At 39.7% G+C, this 24,096-nt stretch overlaps 1 protein-coding gene across 1 annotated transcript; it reads right to left on the bottom strand.

Moving 5' to 3' along the window:
* Positions 1-849: 849 nt before the first annotated feature.
* On the bottom strand, positions 850-23,441 carry ALDH1L2 (aldehyde dehydrogenase 1 family member L2). The gene is made up of 23 exons (XM_053462648.1): positions 23,260-23,441; positions 20,613-20,757; positions 18,242-18,476; positions 16,193-16,358; positions 15,685-15,786; positions 14,839-14,928; positions 14,623-14,757; positions 14,043-14,168; positions 13,352-13,443; positions 12,627-12,771; positions 9,996-10,115; positions 9,769-9,896; positions 9,416-9,566; positions 8,727-8,797; positions 8,529-8,634; positions 7,787-7,874; positions 7,566-7,659; positions 6,981-7,080; positions 6,214-6,312; positions 5,434-5,599; positions 4,811-4,916; positions 2,745-2,944; positions 850-1,809 (listed from the first exon to the last, which is right to left on the bottom strand). The coding sequence occupies exons 1-23, from the start codon at positions 23,305-23,307 to the stop codon at positions 1,754-1,756; spliced, it is 2,769 nt and encodes a 922-aa protein (XP_053318623.1). The 5' UTR covers positions 23,308-23,441; the 3' UTR covers positions 850-1,753.
* Between the last annotated feature and the right edge of the window lie 655 nt (positions 23,442-24,096).

Here is a 24,096-nt window from a genome sequence, read left to right on the forward strand (position 1 = left end):
TTGGCGTTTTTTCTCCAATAGAAGTCTATGGGAGAGAAAAAACGCCATGAAAAAGCCATGTGGGTTTATTGCCTTGGCGTTTTTTATGGCGTTTTTTCCACAGTTACAATGCAGAGGATGGACCCAGTATCTGTGTGTCCTACGAGAAATAGGCTGAAAACAAACAGTTTCACACAAAACAAAGTCCTGGACTGGTTCATATTGAATTTTACACCATTTGGAACAAACATGCCATTACAAACAAACATACGCGACTGGATCCTGTGTGCCAAAAGCAACAGCAAACAATTTGCACCATCATTTGGGGCCAATCTTCCCAGAGGAGCAGACATTCGGAATAAAGCATGCCTTACAAACCACAGAAAAGAGACAAAAGGGCCTACCAAGTAAATGACATCAGGAGAGGGCAGATACTTGCCATTTATCCTAATCCCTTTTAGCTGGGTGAAACTTCTAACTTGTAAAGGCTGGAAAAACTACCTAAGGTCAAAAAAAGCAATTTCCACAGAAAGGCTAAAACGCCAGAAAAAACTCCAGAAAAAACGCCAAAACGCAGGTAAATGCAGTGGCAGTTTTCTTGGCGTTTTTCATCAAGAAAAAAACGCCGGACAAAAACCCAAGTGGAAACCTAGCCTAAATGTCTATTTAACCCTTTAAGGACAATGGGCGGTCCCTAAACCCATTGAAAACAATGCATTTTGAGCCCGTACATGTACGGGCTTTGTCATTAAGGGAGTAAAGGCTGCGTTTGGCAGCTGATGGTCTCATTCTATATTTTGAACTTGTTCAATAATCTTATGTGAAAACATAAATCCTATTGATGAAATTGTTGCAAAACACAAGAAGAAAGCAGTTTTAATTGTTTATTTTGAAATGAGTTCATAAGAAAACCTGAATAAAATTGCATGAATGACCGTGTGCAATCATTTCCTACGCCCGGTCACAGTAGAGAGAAATTGTTGCAATATTGCTTGTTAATTCATGAAAATTCCCTTTCAACACATAGAGGTTCCTGATGGATTGACAAGAGTCAAATTCTAGGCACAAATGCAGATGTATTAAGATTAAAACAAAATTAGCTGAAAAAGCACATTGATTTATATATTTTGCTGTGGAGGGGGGTGTAGTTGCAATCTTTGTAACTAGGCTCCATTGACCAACATGCCTAAAAGTTATAGATCATTTTGTGCAAATAAAAACCAGGCGGTTACTCGATTTGGGATTTCTCAGTCGATTGATCTGTTATATCTGATGCACTTGGCACAGGCTAAGTATGGTGTTGTGGTTCTTTTGCACCTCAAAGAAGAACTGGATTATGACGTGACTTTTTACAAGCTGCCCGGTTTTCAGTTAAGAGATTAGGTTAATGGTTGGTAGAAAATATAAAAAAGTCTTTGCGCTGTTCTGACTTAACCCAGTTGCTGTGTGTGTGTCCTGGCTTCTTTAGATATGGTATGTGCCACTTTAATTTATTTACCTGCATAAAAATGTTAAAATAATGGGTTGTCTAGTTCTTGTAGACATATTCACATACTAGAAATCTGTGAAGCCACCAGACCTAGCTGGCTTTCCACTGAAGAATCTCCCTGAAGGGACTCTCGGTCTAGCTAAATTTGTGATTTGCTGAAATTAAAATGTTGCACTTTTTAAGGATCCATTGCTCCTGTAGTGTAACTTTGCATAAGAATGTAAATACATTTTGTTTGTGGTTGATAAAACAGGTCATGTAATATTTCCGTTGAAAAGCCTGGGATCAGTATTCGACTGTAACAGCCTTTGTTCTCAGGTATTCGTGGAGAGCCTCTTCACCTAATGTAAAAAAACAAAAGAAGGATAAGCAAAAGGCAGGTACATGGGCGTCAAGTTACTATATGAGGAGGTGCTCATCAGTTGGTTGCATTTTGAATATTTCATGGTATTATGTACATTTTTTTTATATTAGTGGGCACAGTTATTTACATTATACATAATATGTGTGTGTGATGAAATTTATTTAGTAAAGGGGGAGTTATCAGGACATGTGTCAACCTTTTTACTTCATTATGAAGGGCAAGAACTGTCAGGTTTGCTCCATTGCGCAATGCATAATTCAATATGTGAGAAGGAATCTCACTGAGTTAACTATTCATTATACAGGGCCAGCCAGCACCTCCTTCAGTAGAAGATCACTGGAGTATTTATTTATATATATTATATAATATATACTGCAAACTCTCCCTATAGTGAATAGACCAAAGGGTTTACACTATTAAGTGATAGACCTCATTTGTGTCGGGATTGTGTTGAAATAAGGTAATGCAAGTTGGTTGGTCAATGTTTTGTCACAAATTCACTTTTCTGACTTTCATAATCATATTTAGATACTGCATGTACTCTTTTAGATGCAAGGGTATATCACTTTTGCTGTTACAATCAATAATAAGGTCAGCACAGTGCTGCAATCACAGTGGCTCCATCTGTAAGCCCTGTAGATGGAGATCTATTGGAAGTATAGGATGCTCTGCACCCGCACCACCTTGCATGTTAATGGAGACTCAGCTTACCACGTTATGAAGTCATAAACATGCCTCAAGTCTTCATTTGTATAGATGAGGAGAGAGAACAGTATATCTGTCTAATGTACTAAGCATCCAGACTGATAACGCAGACGACAAATTCTGCTATTGAATGCACTAAATGACAAATGGTGGCTGGAGCTTCCCATCAACAGCAGTAAATTATATTAAAATAAAAAGTATATTTACCCAAGTCTTTGCCAAACCCAGATTGTTTGAAGCCTCCAAATGGTGCTGCTACGTCAGTTTTGTTGTAGGTGTTAATAAAAACGGTCCCAGCATCTAGCTTTTCGGTGACGTACATGGCCTTGCTTATGTCTCGTGTAAACACGCCTGATGCAAGACCGTACTCTGTTTTATTGGCTCGCTCCAACACTCCATCAACGTCACTGTTTAAACAAAAACACAGTGCGATTTACACAAAAACATTGCAGATTTTACATTCAGATGATAAATCAACCAGGGACACTTTTTAAGCGCGTGTTCAACATTTCTGCATTTAAGTGTATTCTACAAAGGTAATGAATAATATATAAAAGAAGCAGCCATTTTATAAAGGTCCATCAATGGATCAGCTGTTTTAAAAAAATTACAAGATAAAGTTCCATTAATATTATTTTAAACCCTAGACCAGGCTTGGGCATACTACGTGTTGCCTGGTGCAAATTCCAAAATGCACCCCTTGTTTTGGTTGAGCATCTTGGGAGTCCAATTGACTTGCAGTGCCAAATCTTGCCTTCACTGTCTCAGACAGAGTTATAGTATGAGCTAAAACTTTTTCTTGTAAAATATATTTTCCATAAGTACCCTCCAACTACCGTATTTGCTCGATTATAAGACGACCCTGATTATAAGACGACCCCCCAAAATCTGAATATTAACTTAGGAAAAAAAGAAAAAGCCTGAATATAAGACGACCCTAAAGGAAAAAAGTTTTACCAGTAAATGTTAATTCATGTAAACTATTTTTTTTAATAAAAGCTATGATTGAGAAAAATATTTTTTTTTGTTTTTATTTCTTGTATTTTCCAACCTGTCCCCCAGTTACGCACATCTGCCCCCAGGCTTGCCACACCAATATGGCACTGTGGCCCATGATATGCCTTTTAACCCTCTATATGCCACTGTGCCCCATGGTATGCCTTTTGACCCCCTATGTGCCACTCTGCCTCCAGAAATGCCTTATACCCCTATATCCCATTCTGGCATTTAGGGGGTTAAAATGCATATTATGGGGCAGAGTGGCATATAGGGAGGTATAAGGCATTCCATGAGGCAGAGTGGCATTAAGGGAGTTAAAAGGCATTATATAGAGCACTCTGCCTCCAGAAATGCCTTATACCCCTATATGCCACTCTGGCATTTAGGGGGTTAAAAGGCATATTATGGGGCAGAGTGGCATATAGGGAGGTATAAGGCATTTCAGGAGGCAGAGTGCACTATTAAATGCCCCCTTAACGCCACTCTGCCTCCTGAAATGCCTTATACCTCCCTATATGCCACTCTGCCCCATAATATGCCTTTTAACCCCCTAAGTGCCAGAGTGGCATATAGGGGTGTAAGGCATTCCAGAAATGCCCTACACACACACACACACACACACACACACACACACACACTTACTTACTTACTTACCGGTGCTTCCAATTTCCTGCTGTATTGCCGGGGCAGCGGGTTGACGTCTCATTCCGCGGCAGCCGGAAGGAGGTAGAGTTGGCAGCGGGGGTTTGTATGCGTCCGTCGCAAATACCTTCCCCGGCTCTCAGAGATCAGGAACTCTTGAACTCTGATCTCTGACAGTCGGGGAAGGTATTTGCGACGGACGCATACAAACCCCCGCTGCCAACTTCACCTCCGGAAGCACTGGTAAGTGTGTGTGTGTGGGGGGGGGGGGGCGACGACAGGAGGATCCAGGTCCCCTGCAGCGGTGCGGGGATCTGGATCTTAGTCTCCTAATCAGACCTCTATTTGAGGTCTGATTAGAAGACGACCCCGATTATAAGACGAGGGGTATTTTTCAGAGCATTTGCTCTGAAAAAAACCTCGTCTTATAATCGAGCAAATACGGTAATAGAACCAACAAGTCACCCCAACGTCATTTTAATTAAAGTAATAGCTTTTTAAGTTCTATGTATTTAATTTGGCTACTGTGACAAAAACAACTTCAGAGGGGAAAAAGGTGCGAACAAACAAATTTGGATGATTTTTTTTGTGCTAAGATTTTTGTTACTGGAGTAGTTTCCAAAAATACATACCCATCCTTAAACTTGGAAATGACCATTATAGGCCCAAATGATTCTTCTTGCGCAAGGTACATGTGGTCTTCAACATTTGTAAATACAGTGGGTTCCATAAAGAATCCTGAGAAGTTTAATTGAACAGTACATGACGGCATTATTATTGGAGACAGTACAAGATAAATATGCCTGCTGCTCGCTGGCTGAACGCGTAACATGTGCATTGATCCCTTCATCCGGGCTGGGCATCATAAATAAACTAGGCAGTATACTATTCTGCAATGATTTTCATGTTTGCTGTGATACATATACACATACATTATAACGTATTACATTATAGCATGTAACTGTTTCTCAGGATCTGCATAATAAACCTCCCAATTATTTATCTATGTACAGCTGTTTCTAAGGATGGCCCTTCATTGTCTATACTGAAGTTGGTGAATTGAAACCATAACTCACCTGCAAACTCTTCTGCCAGCTATCACTTTAATGAACAAACATGACACAGCTCTAAGCTTCCATGATATTTACATATTTACAATATTTACAAGTCAATGTCTTCAAAATTATTACATTGACAAATCAAAAGGCACTTGAATGAGGGAATTCACATACAGGTAACACGCATGTCCTCCTACCTGGCCGAGGCACATGTTTGGCTCCATACACCAGTGTGGCTCCTTCTTTCACTCCAGTTTCACAGTATTCCAATAATTTCTCCAGGTGGGCACGATGATTCTGTGGGCCATGGTCTGTAGACCGATCTAAGGGATCCCCAATCTTCATCTTTTTAATTTCTTCCACCTAGATGAATGGAAGGGTTTAAATGAAAAAAAGACAGCAAAATGAATTCTCGAGGTTTAACAACCTCAGTGCTATTCACTCTGTTTTAGGCATACCTTTCCCTACTACTGATCAAAGCAAGGGCTTTAAAGGTTAATACAACAATCCTGCGTCATGTAATATACCTAAAAAAGCAAAAGCAATTGCTTCTTATATTGGCTCTTTAAATAGTTCACCAGGAAGCTACTGTACGTAGCTATAGACCTTTGATGGTCCGGAGGGCGAGCTGATGATTATTGATATAAATTGTTATTAAGCATTTAAGCCTATAGTTATTATGCTATTTAGCTATAGCCAATCTGAATACACACTGAATTCCCAACTCAAAGAGCAAGCTAGATACAACCTTATACTCACCACATTGTGGATGAACCAGTCTACCATTAAGATAGTGTTTCCTAGAGGGACTGAACAGCCAAACCTTTACTGGCAAGTTATCTCAGTATTTACAATGTGTAAGTATTTACATGGATGCTTCATGGGTTTCTCCTTACTGCGAGTCCATGATCCACAGACAAACTCTATATGTGACCCAAAGCCCATACAAACTTTATAAATAACTGTAGAGGACTTACCACTCGTCTCACAAATTCATCATGAATGGATTCCTCAACAAACAGTCTACCAGCCGCAATGCAGTTCTCTCCTTTGTTAAAAAACACAGCTCCCATTCCCTGGAGGTAGGCAAACAGTTGTAGTTGACTGCAGAAGAGACACTCAGCCCATCTCGTCTGCTCATTTTTGTCTAGGATAGCCCTATGTATGTCAAAATTCCTGCACTGTTGTTATCAAATATGTGTAATCATTTACATTTACCACAAAGTAAACTGCTCCCATCTACACACATCTCGTCTACAGTCCCTCCATTTATACACTCCTAGTATGATCCTGATGACCAGCTGGAAATGCCCATTAGACCATAGTCTGAGGGTCACTTCTCTACAGAGCGGGTAGAACTGTTGGTCATTTTCAGTGGAACGTCACCTAAGCACTGGAAGGTTTCTCATGTGCTGCTGGTTGTTCTAAATGTGCCACAAGGTTTCATACAATACAATGTATGCTGGTGGCGTGAAAACCACTAGAAATAGTTAATGTGACAAGTCCTTCTTATTTTCTATTACCTAGTGTTCCTCTTTCTCCTCTCGTTTATGTTATCTTGTTATATCTCCTGTTTCTGCATCTCAGTGTTTGTATCTCTGTCATTTTCTGTATCTCCACCTGTCACGTTAAATGTCACAAGCAGCGTTATGCAGGAAGCATGTAATGCTCACCAGGCTTGGAGATTTATAATTCTGTCTAGTACGATCAAATTTGTTAAGGGGGATATCACAGTGGTTCTTACCATTCTCACTGCTTTGTCTAGATCACAGTCATTGAAGATGATAAGCGGGGATTTTCCACCCAATTCCAGAGAAACTTTTTTTAGATTACTGACTGCACAGCTTTAGAAAATCAAAAACAACAACAAATGTGTTATAAATGCATTAATAATAGCATTAATTTCTATGTAGGTAATAGCTCAATTAGACAGCTACGCCGACTGCGGCAAAAGCAGGGGAGGACCCATTGTGAACATGGAAGGTGAGTGACGCATGGTTGTGTGTAATGTGTGCTTGTGAAGTTTAACCCTTAGGTTGGTGAGAGATAAGGATGAGATACATTTGGGTTAATAACCCTCTACCACAGTTAAACAAGGAAGTAAAGTATATTACCAGTGTATATCTATGGAACCTCATGCTTTTCAGGCCAAGGGGAAATTGCATTACATCAGTATTCTTACACGTATTCACATACATGGCAGTTCCCCTTTAATTAAACGTGACTACCAATTCACTGACTGCCATTAAATGGTGGTGAGTTCTGACAATTAGCCCTGGCCTAGGCTAGTCTGAATGTAAAGCTTTTAAGTAATTACTAATAGAAGTACCTTTTCATGATCTGTTTGCCAATAGGTGTGGAGCCAGTGAAACCGAGCTTGCGAATATCCGGATGTTCAGACAAGCGCTGTCCGACAAGGCCGCCTACAGGAACAGAGCAATTTAAAAAAATACTTAGCACCAACCTTGGAACCTTCATTCAAAAGTCTTCCCCGGATGTCAGGCATCACCGTTTGCATTAAGGAACATCAATAATTTGACTATACATTACCTGACCCTGGCAGGATGTTGATAACACCCTTGGGCACACCTGCTTTTACAGTAAGTTCTGCAAATTTCAAGGCTGTCAGTGGAGTGACCTAAGGATGCAAACAGGCATTACATTTCCTATATTAAAAAAAGGAGCCACATTTATTTAAAGCATTTTTACCTATTCATAATTGCATGCTTGTGATACCCCGTTCTGTCAGACTGCCCAAAAACTCTCTAGAATCCCACCTTTCCCAAGAAGCATACAACCTTTCCTCCTAGCACTCTCAGCCAGCATCCTCTACATATTATCCTTGCTTCAATCAACTCGTACTTATCCAATCAGTCATCTCCTACTGTCACACATCCCCCCTCAACCACAACTACATTGTAAGCTCAGAAAAGAGCAGGACCCTCTCCCCTCTATGTGTTAATATGGGTTATGTCATATTAAATGATTTATTTTAACTGCCTCTTTAAATCGTGCTATGGAATCTGCTGACACTATATAAATTTAATGTAATATCATAACAATATACTTCACTATGTCCATGAATGCATACAATAGACAGTATCAAGTGACACTGGACATGGACAAGCCCTCTTGTATGCCACCTCACAGCAGGGAAGAACGTAACAATACTTCTGCTCTTAGCTGGTTTGAAATTGAGTTGAAATTTGAAAAGTTTGGGCCCTTTTTTGTTTCAGCAACTGCACTTTTTTTTAGTAATCTTCAAATAAATGGTAAAGAAAACGTAATGTACCTGTGCCGGCTTTAGAACCAATGTGTTTCCTGCAGCCAAACATGCTGCGCTCTTCCATGCCAGCATCATTAAGGGATAGTTCCAAGGGATGACAATGGCACAGACTCTGGAAACACAAGTGTATTTGTACAGGTTAAGCCACATTGCCACAACACACACACATGCATAACATGTACTTACCAACAACCAATTGCTTACCCGATGGGTTCCTTTTTCGTAAATGTCAGATTGCGGTTCGGACGAGCCTGGTTTATTGGGATTGTAGAACCCTAAAAAACAAATAAAAAGAATACAATGCAGTCATTCTGCAACCACAATTATGTTAAAATTAATAGATCTAGGCCTATAACATCACAGCAGTATCCATAACTGTATTTCAATTCTTTTTTGTTGTTAAAAGACAAACAAGTAAACCTGGTCTAATAAATGTATTAACATATAGAGATTAACTGTAATTCATGAAATCTGATACGCAGAACCACACAGTAAATTGAAATATAGCATATGGCCTGCTTATCTTTCATTACTCGAACATTGTCCAGGTAAACATTTAAAACTGTTACAGTACCAAATATAGTGCAAGTACCATAACATTTGTAAGAACAGATATGTTTAGAATTATTCTAACAGTTGTGTGCAAATGTATGTGTTATACACAACTGGTAAAGACTCCAAGAAAGAGTTTAACGGTCAATGATTGACAATAAATTGATTGTGTATACTTTTAATGCAATTATTATCAGAATGTATACCATGCTGCACATATAAAATGGACATAAATACTTAAATGAATAAATATAAAGTGATAAGACAAAGTGACAAGGGTATGTTTGAATGATAAGGGGATCACTAAGCTGTTTGAAATATAAAAGTAAATATAATCATACCTGGATTTTGTCGCACCACCCTGCAAAGTACCTAAAGGTTTGCACAGACATTCCAACATGAGTCTTCAGTGCCAAGGTATACACGGCTCCTGAATCAATGGCCTCGATGGTTGCCAGTTCTTCCTGATGTTCTTCCATGAGATCTGCAAGTCTGGTATGGAATCAAAAAAAATTTACTCTTAAATTACATTTTTTGCAATAGATCAGTTAGGAAGCTGCAACAGTATTTTATCATAATCTATCAGTTCTTTAACTGTGAAATCTTGGGGATGTATAGCGAGATCTTCATTACCGTCAGTCAGCTCCAGCAGTAGAACTGTTGTTTGCAATACTGTGTAATACAGAACACATACCTGTACAAGATTCTCCCTCTGTCTCTTGCGTTCATTTTTCCCCACTCCCCATTTTCAAAAGCTTCTTTGGCAGCAGCAACTGCTTTGTCAACATCGGCTACGGAGCAATACGAGACTTTGCATATTGCCTGGAACCAAGAAAAAGAGGTTTACTGTATGCGGTGACTCTAGTGATTACCAAAACCAAAGTTTACCAAAAACACAATAATAATAATAATAATAATTACGGATCCATCTGTCGGGTTAATGGTTTCATATGTTTTCCCATCCTCAGCATCCAAAAACTGTCCATTGATGAAACACTGGTAAGGCATCTTCACAGTCATATTGTTAACATTTTGTGTAGCCTACATAAAAGAGAAAAACAATCCAAATTTCAGTTTTCTTAATTAATTGAATCAGTCTATTTACCGCACTTGATTATGCTAAGTGAGAAGAATGGAGTTGAGTGGTGTGAATAGGAGAATGTTTCATATTTGTGAAGGTGTCAGTGACCTAACATGCTCAGCACTAAAAATAACCTCTGATTCCAAGTATTGCTTATATTCTGCGGCTCAGAGAAGTACCATCATGCCTGTTCTGCCTGGAAGGACTTCCATCAATAAAACTTAAACCTGTGTTAGAGACTAAACCAGAACTCACAGGCTCGCATTTTATGGATACTAAAATAATCAGGTATCCAAACACGATAACCAATGGGGTTGGATCGAAAGACCAGTCAGAACAGATGCCAGGAGAGAACGGCCAAAGTAAATGACATTGCCAGGAGAGGTGTAAGCAATAGCAATCTTTAAAATATATGTCTATGGAGTTGGAAGGGTCAACAGATGAAAGAGAGTTGAATTAAGCAGAACATTAGCATAGGCAGCCAGGTTTAATGTTTAATTAAGCAGCTCATTTCTTCCCATCCTCCTCCCATGGGCAACACTGTTCTGTTCTACGTTCTTTTATCTACCTTACAGCCAGTCCAGGTATCAGGGAATAATTACCCTTGGGCTGCCCTAATTTAAACAAACATTTTGTGCCACTAACCAAAGCTTTTTGTATTTGTGTTTTACTTGTAGTCCCACAAATAGCCACCAGAGGGTGTCTACAGTGACAAGGACAGGCAGCATTTGTGACTTGAACCTTTGCGTTCTTCTTTATGGGCTTTCTATTTCTCTTCTAAATATTTTTTGTACCTATAATCATACCTTACTTCTTCAGTATCAAAGTGATTTTTGCTTGTAGTATTAATTCATGTGAAATATATGTCAATATATATATATATATCTCAAGATCATGTGGGGCCCTGGGGAAACACTGTTAAAGGACCCCTTACAGAATATATATAAAACCCTGTTAGCTGATGGTCTCTATGGCAATTCAGGAGCAGATATCCTCAAAACAAAATCACAAATTAAAAACCTTACTCCTAATCAGAACCCTCTCTACGATCCAGGTAGGTAATACCACATTTCGGTTGCATTACAACCTAGAGTTAAAATGGATTTTCATTTGGATTTCAGATTTCATGTAATGGACATGCACAAAATAGTCCAAATTGGTGAAGTGAAATGAAAAAAAAAACTTAAAAAAAAAAAATTCTAAAAAATAAAAAACACAAACGTGGTGCGTGCATATGTATTCACTCCCTTTGCTATGAAGCCCCTAAATAATTACCTTTAGAAGTCAAATAATTTGTTAAATAATGTCTACCTGTGTGCAATCTAAGTCACATGATCTTATTATATATACACCTGTTCTAAAAGGCCCCAGAGTATGCAACACCACCAAGCAAGTGGCACCACGAAGACCAAGGAGCTCTCCAAACAGGTCAGGGTGAAAGTTCTGGAGAAGTACAGATCAGGGTTGGGTTATAAAAAAATATCTGAAACTTTGAACATCCCACAGAGCACCATTAAATCCATTAAGAAATGGAAAGAATATGGCACTACAGACACCTGCCAAGAGAGGGCTGCCCACCAAAACTCACGGACCAGGCAAGGAGGGCATTAATCCGAGAGGCAACAAAAAGACCAAAGATAACTGTGAAGGAGCGGAAATGATATTGGAGTATCTGTCCATAGGACCACTTTAAGCCATACACTACACAGAGCTGGATTTACGGTGGCCAGAAAAAAGACATTGCTTAAAGAAAAAAAATAACCAAACACATATGCTGTTCGCCAAAAGGCATGTGGGAGACTCCCTAAACATATGGAAGAAGGTACTCTGGTCAGACGAGACTAAAATGTAGCTTTTTGGCCATCAAGGAATACACTATGTCTGATGCAAACCCAACACCTCCCATCACCCTGAGAACACAGTGAAGCATGGCGGTGGCAGCATCGCGCTGGGAGATGTTTTTTATCGGCAGGGACTGGGAAACTGGTCAGAATTGAAGAAATGACCGATGGCTCTAAATACAGGGAAATTTTAGAGGGAAACCTTTTTCTACACCTTCAAATGATACAAACCTCCAGCAAATCCATTTTAATTCCAGCCAAGGGAGTGAATACTTTTGCAAATATATATATATATATATATATGTATATATATATAGTGTGAATTAGCAAGCTGTTGAATGCTCAGGAGGATTACAACAGTTCTGGATTTAGTTTTATTCAGCAGTAAATTGAATCCCCAGGAATCATATCTAAGGGGACGAGGAAACCGTACACAAAGCCAGGGGACCATCATGCAAAGCTTGTTTTTGTTCCCACAAAACTGCATGAAAGGTATATAAACTAACTGAGTGTCCACATGTAACAAGGTACCCATCCATCTAGACAGTCTAAAAATAAATCAGTAGAAAGCAGTAAACAGCTAAGTAGTAATGCAGTAGAAACTGCATCCAACTCCCGATATCAACTTACGTAGTCTATTATTAGTTCTTCTTTATCCTCGCCTCTTGATTTCCTCACAACCATCTGTATAAAGTCACCAAATGTGGTTGCCATGTAAACATCTTCATTTTGAATCTCCAGACCACCAAATTTCTGTTTAATCTCCTCAACCAACCTTTAAATTATGATACAATATAACATTAAAGAGGGTATATCAATGCTCACAGTTAAATGTAAAAGCAGAGTTCTCCATGTGCACATTATTATTATTATTTATTGTTTTATATAGTGCCATCAATTCCACAGCGCTACACAAAGGGTAGACAGGAGATAACAATTAGGATATAACATAGCAAGATGACATCCAGAAACAACAGGTGAGGAGGGCGCAGATCAAACGAGCTTACAATCTAGAGGGATACATACAAGTTAATGCTGCTCAATTGTATTTATGTATAATTTAGATAACATGCAGCTAAAAATGGACACTAGTATACATGTTAATATGATCGGTTGCCTTATTCTTGGGATTAAGTGCATTTTTTTTTCATCCAATACCAGAAGCTACAACCGACAACACTGAACTGGACATCTCCGCTGTAGAGAATGCACGGACCCTTGGTCTAAAATAACATATTTACATAATAATAACATAATCATTTGTTTCTGCATTCTATGCATTCATAATACAAAGAAGAGCATGAGGGCCCGGAAGCAAAAAAATATCAAGGTGCTTATCTCGTCACCATACTCACCTGACAACATCCATAGATGCTGCTCCAGATTTGAAAAAGTCTGTATTATCATCAATCGCAGCAACGTTGCTTAAAATCCCCTTCCAAATATTCTGGACGTGTAGAAAGAACACAAATATTTGATCGTGAGATTTAACGTAAAGGAAATTCCACTTAGAATCATAATTATATGAAGAAGAAAAGCAGTGTTAACTCGTCTGTTCGATGTGTGAGGGAAATAAAGACTAATCGTATGACTTTATCATCACCAACAGTTCCTCAAATGTAGCTTGTAAAAACACAATGGCTGCTTCCATCAACAAGGCTGGTAGCAGGTGATAGACATATCTTACATATAATTATGGATAATATAGAAAGAAAGACTTTGACGGCATAAAAGAACCCTTCATCCCATCTATCTTTTCTCCTTCCCTCCAAAATTATCAGCCTTCAATTTATTTACAGTAGTATTCCCCTTCAGTTTTCTTTCAGGTTGACAGGAAATTATTGCCCATGTTTGCTGGCAGGGAAATTGGGGGTTATGTATAAAAAAGCGATTCTGATGTAAAGGTATAAATGTTGTCTTAGTACCATAGCAACCAGTGGGATTTTCTATTCTATTCAAGGACATGACTTTTTACACATAACCTCCATTGTATCAGACACACCGCTGCAGTGGGGCAAATTAGTTTCGGGCCTCAGGTAATCTTACCCTAATCTCTGTCTCCATGGCCTTTTCTTCCTCTGTTAGTTCCAGAGCCGCTGCATCATCAGTGGAAAAGTATTTTGAAGCTGGGATCATTTTTCCACCCTCAAACTGTAGGTTTTTCACCATTAACTGCAAAGAATGTGTACCGTAAATAGCCACATAGAAATATGAACATCAATATATTACACCCTGACTCCTATGTTAATATAGGAGGAAGTGTACGGTATTCCCAACCTCGACAAACTTGGGTCGGGAAGGGCAGCAATGTGTTTCTACAGGATTAAAGCCATTTACAGTGTAAACATACACAAAGACAAAATAATTGGCAATTACCCTACTGCTAAAAACAGAAATAAGTTATAAAATACTAGCAGAGGATTCTGAGGGTTTCCATACCCTGGCATACAACATACACATATTAAAAAGTGTAAATTCTAAAAAGGCTAGTTATAGTAAATTAAACTATTTTTGTGGACGAAGCGTAGAATGCACAAGAATTGTTTTGCATTACGTTAAGAAAATGATCATGCAAGCTTAACTTGTGTTAAAGGGACCGTTTAATATCTCACCATTAATAACTCACCATTTTTCCATCATTTCCAAAAAGAACAAGTCCATTTTTTGTCACAAGACCAGGTTTCGAGCATCCATCAATTGGCAAAGGCTCACCAGTTGGCACAGAACCTTGCAGCAAAGAAGATCCATATAATGTGACTATCTAGTAAAAAAGATGGCAGTTATTTGTTTGTATCATTTCTGAATACAAATTTGAGTCAAAGGACCACTTCATGTGACATACCTGACCATTAATCTCTGTCCAGGCTCCTGGCACTTTATCATGCCCTCGGATCCAGTTGTGGATTACATCTGCGGAGTTGTCCCAACATATCTAGGGATGTAGAATATTTAAAGGGGATATACGCTTTGTATTGATCCGGAGAGTATGCATTTTTGGCTTCATAGTATATAAAATCAGACTGTTATGCAAGGTGTGCAGGTAGAGCGGTCCAAAGCAAACAAAACAGTTCAGGGCCAGAGGCAGGGAATCAAAGTCAGGGTAAGCTGAGGTCGGGGAAGGCAGAACGTGATCCAAGTCGTATAACAGTATCCAAAGGTCAGTACACAGAAGTCAGGAATCAGGTAATACACAAGCACACAGGAACCCAGAGCACAAAGGCAACGTGACTCTTTGAACGGGCAACACACAATGGAACAAGCAGGTTTAAATAGGACATGGGGCGGGAACATGGCAAAACAGCCCAATGAGGGTCCTGTGACATCACACGCACGTGAATAGTGTCGTGGCGATGTACTAAACTAATATATACAGTGTCAGCATGTGCTACACCCGTGGGCGTCACGGGTGTGCCACGCTGGCACGTACAGACGAATATGAGTGCCTCTGGCGTGCCACGGCGGGTTGCACGGGTTCGTGCGACCGCCGTGGACGAGGCTCACATGTCACTCCGCAGACGTGTCCTGCGCATGTCATCATGCAGAGTAGGCGTGTGGCACCACGCGAGCAACGGCCACCAGCGGCAGACCAGCGTGGGACCGTGACGGACAAGGTAGGCGTAACACAGACAATATGATCAGTGTCTAAGTCCTTAGCACTGCACTTAACACAAAGTCTTGTGATCCTTACCTTTGCATTCTCCTTCTTCTGTATTCCTTCATAAGTGGCACAATCTTCTGGCTGGCCTATACGAGGAGCTTTTCCATCTGCGATTAACTGAACAGCTTCCACCTTAAAATATAAAGAAATTGAAATGACTCTATTTTTGTTTGGTTTGCTGGCATCAATGAATGGAATCTTTATTGGTCTTTTTGGCTCATATTGAAATGTTTTAATAAATGTATTGTTAGAAAATCTTGTTGTTCAGATGTATTGGTTCCAGTCCAATACAAACCATATCAAGCATTAATACATGTTGAATTGCTAAAATGCAATCTAAGGTGCATGTGAATCATATCAGCTTAATAAATGCTCTTTAAGCGGCCTCTCGGTAAAACACTCTGGAGATCAGATTTATTAAAACAGACAGTGATGCTTCACTATGAACAAACCTCGAAAAGCATTATTTTAAATGCTCTATGTACTCAAAACAATATTTGCATTTCCAAATCCTCCTAAATGTGATGTTCAGACCTACCATGGCTTTGATGCCCTCTGGGAATAGAAAGCGATTGTAAATCGTATCCACTGTATCATTTGGTTCTACATCACATTCCCTCTGGAGTAAAATCGGTCCCGTGTCGAGGCCATCATCAGCCCAGAAGATGGAAAAACCAGCCTTCTTATCACCATGAATTAAGGTCCTAGAAATGAATTGTTACATGAAGTAAGTTCTGGCAAGTATTATTTCAGTAGCCCCCATGTCTTTGTGTCTCTCTCTTGGGGCCACTGACTCTGCCTTTGTGCATATAAACTACAAGCGTATCATTAATAGACAGGCACGTTAGATTATCCAACAATATTGGAATTATCTAATTAACTGGGTCTATTGCGTTGCCTATCTTCAGCCAACTCGGCAGATCACTGGAGAGTCTTAGTGTGCGGCTAGTCATCTAGTGTCCCCTACATGCAAAGTTCATATAGAACACTTTGTTGGTTATACCACACACGCACATGTACCCCATGTCCCAAGCACAAATTGCTTCTAGTTCCCACATTTTAGATGGAGTTCTTGATTCCAATTAACAAAATACAGCCTTCTGTAATATGATAGTAAGCACCGTAATATATCATGATCATCATATTCCTGCACTCTGATTTGCTGTGTACCTAGCTGATGCCTGGAAACAATCCATTATGGGTCCCGTAAGAGCAAGAGACGGGAAGTACACATTAGAAAACAGGTGCTTTAAAAATATTTCAATCACTATTTTTATGTTATACACTACTTGTTATGTCCTGCTTACCCATTGTACAGCAATACGGAATATGACGGAGCTACCGGTATATTAAACTAATTCTCATCTAGGGATATTTGTACCAGATCTCAATGGATAGGATTATTAGTTGTTGCTGCCTAAAATCATATTTATAGCTGATTTATTATCTGGGTACTGCTATTCACTAGGAGATTCCAAATCTCCACCCCAGGGCTCTCTCCATCAAACTGCTCGGTCTTTTTGCTACAATATAAGGCTCTTTCATTTTGACTCCATATTAAACTGAACTCATCTCCTGTGATTGTGTAACTTTTAATGAAATGAAGACTCTGCTGCAATACATTTTATAACCTCTATGAAAAAGTATACAGGTGGTTATAGGAAATTGTCTCAGTATTCATTTTTAATGATAATGTTATTAAGTTAATATTCAGACACTGCTAATCTGATCAGAATCTAATGCGCGTAATGCCATTGACATTGTAAATTGTGTAGCAAGAATTAATCGCGTTACTGATGCGGCATGTGAGCCAAGAGATAATCGTGCTTTCCACACCATTGATCCCATCTGGAGGAAGCATATCTCATCACTAAAAAACAAATGGAGCAGACACGGAACAAAATAAGCAAACCACGTGAAAAATCCATATGGTGCTATCCACAATATAAAAAAACACATCAGTACGATTTTTCTACAGACGTATACAGCCCACCTTTCAGTATTTCTCTCTGTATTAGCATAGGTCTTGATCTTATTCGACATGATAAATGAATAAACCGTTCTTGGTCATTATCTGGCAAATTCTGGATAATTTCTAATGCCAATTAGAAATATCTAATAATAAACAAAGTAGCAGTGACTGATGGTTATAATTTCAAGTGACTGTTGTGAAATTAGAATGTAATTGGAGAATTGCAAATCTAAATGTATTAATCAATCGGGTATTGGAATCGGATCTGTAGTCATAAACGGTCTATCTTATCCCAGAGTTTTTGTCTTGACCTATATATAGACTTTGTGTCTACAATTGGTCCTTAAGTTGATTCCATATATATTAATGGATTAACCTCTTAGCGAGTGACATTGATTAAACAAAATTATTCTGTTTTATTGCTGCTACTGCCAGTAAGATAAATGCCAATAAGTAATATGGTTGTTGCAAAGAAATAACGCTTCTGATAGTGACATTTTAGCTAAGCAGGGTAAAATAACTATTAGTCCAGAAGACACAAATGACCACCTTTATGCAATTGTTCAAAGTGCTCAGAATGACCATGAGTCTTCCAAAGCAAAAGGCAAAGCTCACCAGTTGATAGCAGATGCTCCTCTGTGCCGAGGAAGGATGGAAGGATGATAGATGATGGAGCCGTGTTTAGGATGGTCAATTACATCCATAGGAATAAACTGTGAGCAGAAAGGTAGAACATTGAGCTCGGCTCCTACTGATTTATATGCATCTACTACCTCTGGCATTGATTTTCCTTTCACTCGCCACCGGGGAAATTTAAACACTGGTGTGCCATCCTTCTCAGCAGCCACCGCTGAAAGAGAGGCAGAAACAATACAAAATCAAATTACACTGCATTAAAAACAATAGTTATTCTGCACTAAAATGAACAGTGATCAAAATAAGTACTGGTTGGTGTACATTTCAAGTCTGGGCTACCCTTGCAGGACAGGTCTGATGTGCAGATTCAGATGGTTTCTTTGTAATTGGAAGTGAAGCTAAATAGGTCTGAGATGCTACCAAGTCAGGACTGACCACAAGTCATTGTAGTTCTGCAGTGGGGTCCCCAGAGCTCAGGGGCCTGTATGCACATGTCTAGTATGTGTAATGGATAATCCCCCTGCTGCCAACAGGCTCAAAAAATAAGGGGCTGATTATGCATAGGGTTTTATATAAAGCCCCTAGAACCTCTGAGTACATGGGATATGTTGTATGATCCCTGCTCCAGTAGTGGCAGCTGATTTCGCAGACACACATGCAGTAGGTGACATTAAGGGGCAGCAATAACCCTTATTACTCCTTCTATGATGTATGAGGGCAGATATGCTCTTGGTCAGCAATACACAAGAGACAGCTCCTTTATATCCTATTATGGCATTCACGTGCTTGTGGAAGCACCAATCTTAAAAATTTCAGGAGTCACCATGTTTTTAGTAGAAAATAATCTAGATGAATATAGGATACACCCAACTTTGTTGGGTATACCTTAACAGCCCAGTCTTGCCCAGCTGTTCACCACCTTATAGACAATATGTTACGTTTTAGAAATGCTCTTCCCTCAAAAGTAGGCAACTCCTGTAGTAATGCCACCATCAACATCCAAGTCTTCATCTTAAGTGTATTAAGGGAAAACGTACCTTACTGTGTGAACGCAACGCATCCCACGTTCCACTTATATATAGGTCAAGCCTGAATATCAGTGTTACTAAACTAGAACATGGTCAAGCATTGGTGTGAATAGAGTCAGCTTGCACAGGACTATGTTTGATGCCCAAACTTTAGCATGACTGGCAGCTAGTATTTCATTAAAATGATCAGGAATTACAGAGAGTATTATCAAAACACAACAACACTACTAAAAAGAATACCCTTTAAAAGCAAGAGAGGGGATTTGTAGAATAGTTAAGATGTATGATGCATGCCTAGATGTAACGGTTCGAAAGGTTAACACACAACTGGTTTTGCAAAAATCAGCAGGGTACAATTTACACTCCAGGAGCGTCTAGGCAAAAGACCATCGGTTACCGCCATGACGAAGAAAAAATGTCAATACCTTTGTAGGAGAGGCAAATTCAATAATTGAGGTAAGCAGGAGCAGAAATAGGGCAACGGGAGGACTTTGGCCAAAACAAGCAGTGCTGGGGAAGCAATGAGCATAGCAGCCTTTAGCCACATCCCTTTTACATTCCCCAACCACCCCCTAAAAACGTGGCTTTCTAGTCACATGCATACTGGAAATGGAGTAAGACTGAAGAAAAAAAAAAATGAAGCCGGAATAATAAAAATGTGAAACAACTGAAAACAACTGCAAAGGTGCAACAGAAAAGAAACCACAACCATCTGAGTTTAATATATTCAAGATGCTGTTTCGTTTAACATCTCAGTGCCACAAGCATCAAACTTTGTGAGTATTCTGAAGAAAATAATAGGCTGTTTACGGTTGCTGACAAACGATACAAGTTGGAAATTTGGATTGCATTTTTTAATCTAATATCGCATAAATATATCAGCCCTGTCTGGCCATGAAACTACCAGATCAATATTCTAATACAGAATACAGAATACAGTGCATACCAGGCACATAGATCCCAGAAAGAAAGACACGTCTACTTTCAGCAGAAGGCTTTTTACCCAGAAATACCAACTGATTCACTAGCACCCTGGGTGAACTATTTCGCAGGCATCCCGCTCCACCGTGCGAACTTGGTGGTGGCGCCCCCCACAGGCACGACACTCTATGCAGCCCCTGGGTTGTGTGTATGGTGGGGTTAGCAAAGCTGATCCTTGAGCGGTTATGTCTGATGGCCGTGGAAGCCATCCTGTACATAATATGCCAGTTTTTTTTTTTATGTAACATGATCAAAATCAGTGAAGGGCATGGCTTCACAGACCAGCAATATATCAGTTTATAGCCAATCTGTATAAATACATCTCTGATTATACCACTTACCCAAGGGATCTGCTTTCCCATCTTTGTCTGGAACTGTGAACACCCCAACGACTTTATGCCCTTCTTTACGTAAGTTATTGTATACTTCTTGCCCGAAAAGACTCTGGCCAATAAGGGCAAGCCTTAATTTGTTCTGGTAGTAGACCTGTAAAGGATAATGAAAAAAATATTTTTGCATATTCTATGTATACACAAGTAATTTTATTACATGGACATTTACACTCGTATATAGCTACAACAATCTATAAACTTTAAAAAGCCAAAAAAAAATAACCATGCTAACAGTAAACATTTAAAGTTAAGCACGTCATTCTGTATGTGAACTGACACATGTCTTATGTTATTACAATTGGTTATGACCCCAGCACTATATACATTGGAGACTTTTACAACATAAAAGAGGAACTAAAGTATCCTCTATAAACTTGACCTTTGCAATGTAGTGAAACTTTTCAGACTAGAACATATGGCAGTGAGCAATAAGCCCAGAAATCAGATACAGGTAAGTCTGTGACATCATATACTACTCATCGCTGTTGGGTCTGATGGGAATGGATGAAAATACAGCATTATCAGGTAGAAAACAATACAGGAGAACATGACGGGACAATGAGGAGGAAAGAAGAATGTTAATCATAAAGAGGAGAGAAGCAGCATGAAGGTGGAGGAGAAGAGAAATAAAAAACATAACATAAAGGAAAATAAAGATAATATAGTGTAGTATTTTCGGTAGTAGACAACTTGTAGTTCTTCATGTACTGAACTACAGCTTCTAGGATCATAGGTACTGTAATTCATCACCAGCTGAGAGTGGCTCTTTACCCCGATTATAGAGAAAGATACCCTCTTATTATCTTACTAATCAAACGGAAAGACTTAAGCCGTAAACAAGTTACATTGATAAGAAAACATATCTTAACACGGAACACAGTAGTACCTATCAAGGACTCTCTGTCCTTACTAAAACATCCACGTGTTTCATAACAAAAAACCTGTCGTATTGCTTTTCATGGGATTTAAATCTGGAGCGTTTTTTGTTTATTTTAATTTTGTAAAACCTATCCAAAGCAACTAGGGGGTCTTTAATGCTATGATATCAGACGATATGTCCCTTTCTCCCCGAGACATATCTGTAGCAATCAGACGATTGGTGCGGCGCTCAAACCACTTTTCAATATTTGTACCAGAATGCCCTTTTATAAGTAACCTTATCATAAAATGTAATAAACATTTTCTAAAGCTATTAGAACCAGAAGAACATGTACCAACTAATACTGAATGATCCCTCACCCAGAACTACATAAAACAACAAGCGCGATTGGCAGCCCCACAGCATTATATACGGTAATTGTTCTGATTGTATAATTAGTCGTAATATGAACTAATACTGGCACGGAGCCAAAGGCAAGTAACACAGTGATAAATTGTGCCTTAACCCTTTGAGTGCAACACAGATGACGATGCATTGCGTTAAAGCATGCTTTCCCAAATGCACTTAGCGCACCTGATATACACAGTAATAATAGTTTGTACCAAGATTGTGCTTCATAACTACTGTTTGTTTTCTTTCTTTCATATAATAATAATTTATAATGTAAGCTCACGACCCTCTCCATCTAATGTATCGGTTTGTCTTAGTCTGTCAATTCTAGTCTTGTCATACCCCTTGAATAAATGTATCGTATGAAGTGCTGAGTAAATTGTTGGCGCTATATAAATAGAGGATAATAACAATGATAATGTACATTCGTTCTCCAGATCTCGTTCTTTGTTTCTACCTTTCCCTCTCTCCGGCCTTTATCTTACAGCCTTGTGCTCTCCTGTCTTCTCCTCTTCCTGCTTACCCATCTGACCTTATGATGTCAAATACCTCTTACACACCAGGGCACCTTAAACCTACAGCAGACCCACAATATAGGATATTTTAAGGTTAGGCTGGGGAACACCACCATCTTATCAAGAGCATGCAGCCTGATCTCAACCCATCACACACCCTTATCCCAGCATTCAGCATGAGCGAAGCAGGGTACTTAAAATACATTTCCACTGGCCCTCTGCCTGGCATATCAAATATAAACTGGATCTAGCTGGCACCTTGTGTCTGTTACTGCCCTCCTCTGTTTCTACACAAGCCGTAATCTACGGAAAACTGGCCAGTGCTCAGAACAATAAGTGGGACCCAGGAGCGCTTAGCGATCAACGCACATGCAACGTGTCCCCTGATCACCCCCCATGCCTGCTGCTGATACAGCTCCAAGGGGAATCGCTCTTGTTTTGTCTCTATTTGGCTTCTAGCAGTAGCTATGGTTACACCAAGAAACTAAGCTATGGAATAAATAAATACCACAGATCGCTATTCCAAGCACCACAGGCAAAAGGTGATCTTGTTATTAACGGCTGCAAAAATAACCTAAAATGCACAGGGACTTATACATAAGTATTCGTAATCACAGAAAAATAAATGCTGTACACGAGATATACAGAAGATCAAAGCATTACAGTACGAATATTAACCACTTCATCGCGCCCCTATAGCTACAATCTGCAGCCTTTCCACCGATGACCCCTTAGCACAATCTTTCTATGCCTTTGACAGATGGTGGTGAGTTGGCTGTCAGCGTGTGAGGAGTGACAGCTCGCTACTTACCGAGGCGGTGGAGAACTTCCTGATGAACTGATTGGCTGCCCACAGCATTCTGGCAATGCCCAGCAGATGCTCGCACTGACATATAAATGTCCCCGCAGAGACGGTGGGTGCGGTGACCGAACGGGACCGATTCACTGCAGCGCTCTACAACCGAGCAGTCGGGGAACGTTCCATGCAGGACACGCCCCTATCCCTCGAGCGAATGCCTTTCAGGACACGCCCATTAAAAAAGGTCACACCCCCTTCACCTTGCGGGCCGCCTGGATAGCGGTTCCTAGGACGGGCTCTCACGCTTTGCAGAACCCGCCCACATGTAGACACAAACCACGCCCTCCCGGTTCTGACTGATGCAACAGCTTTGGCTGTAATGCTCTGGGCTGGCGGGAGGCTTCATGTCCTCCCTCAGACTATAGTAGGTTGATATGGCGTCTCTGCGGATAATATAAACACATAGCACTTTTAAGCTGCAACCAGACCCTTAGGGTCCCAGGGAGCCCCCTAATTATACAATGCAGTGTTCACATTACGTGAGGCAGACTCTCCAGCACTGCAGCTGCTCTTCTGCTCTGAGCTCCAGCGATTCTTGCTGCTGATTGAAGCAGCAATCAGTTGCAGAAAAGCTTTCTGTTGGGACCTAAGCACCATCACTCATTGGTGTGTAATCTTTAACAAAAGTATTAAAAAAGGAAAATTCATGTAAATTAAAGCACACAACATTTACAGTAACAATTTTTTTTTAAAGAATACACAGCGCTGAAATATCGTGGCCTCTACCCCATTCTGGAAGGGGGCATAGACTAGCTTTTTATCCATGTGCCTGTCTCAGTGATGTTACAT

Source organism: Spea bombifrons, chromosome 4 (genome assembly GCF_027358695.1).
Source record: "Spea bombifrons isolate aSpeBom1 chromosome 4, aSpeBom1.2.pri, whole genome shotgun sequence".
Lineage (NCBI taxonomy): Eukaryota > Metazoa > Chordata > Amphibia > Anura > Pelobatidae > Spea > Spea bombifrons.

Excerpts from the sequence above, each read along its gene's own strand:
- ALDH1L2 (XM_053462648.1), bottom strand. The coding sequence starts at position 23,307 with ATGCTGTGGGCAGCCAATCAGTTCATCAGGAAGTTCTCCACCGCCTCG. Across the intron at positions 7,081-7,565 it reads GGCAAACAGATCATGAAAAG|CTGTGCAGTCAGTAATCTAA; the intron begins GTACTTCTATTA and ends GATTTTCTAAAG. Across the intron at positions 2,945-4,810 it reads ATTTCCAAGTTTAAGGATGG|TGACGTTGATGGAGTGTTGG; the intron begins GTATGTATTTTT and ends TTGTTTAAACAG.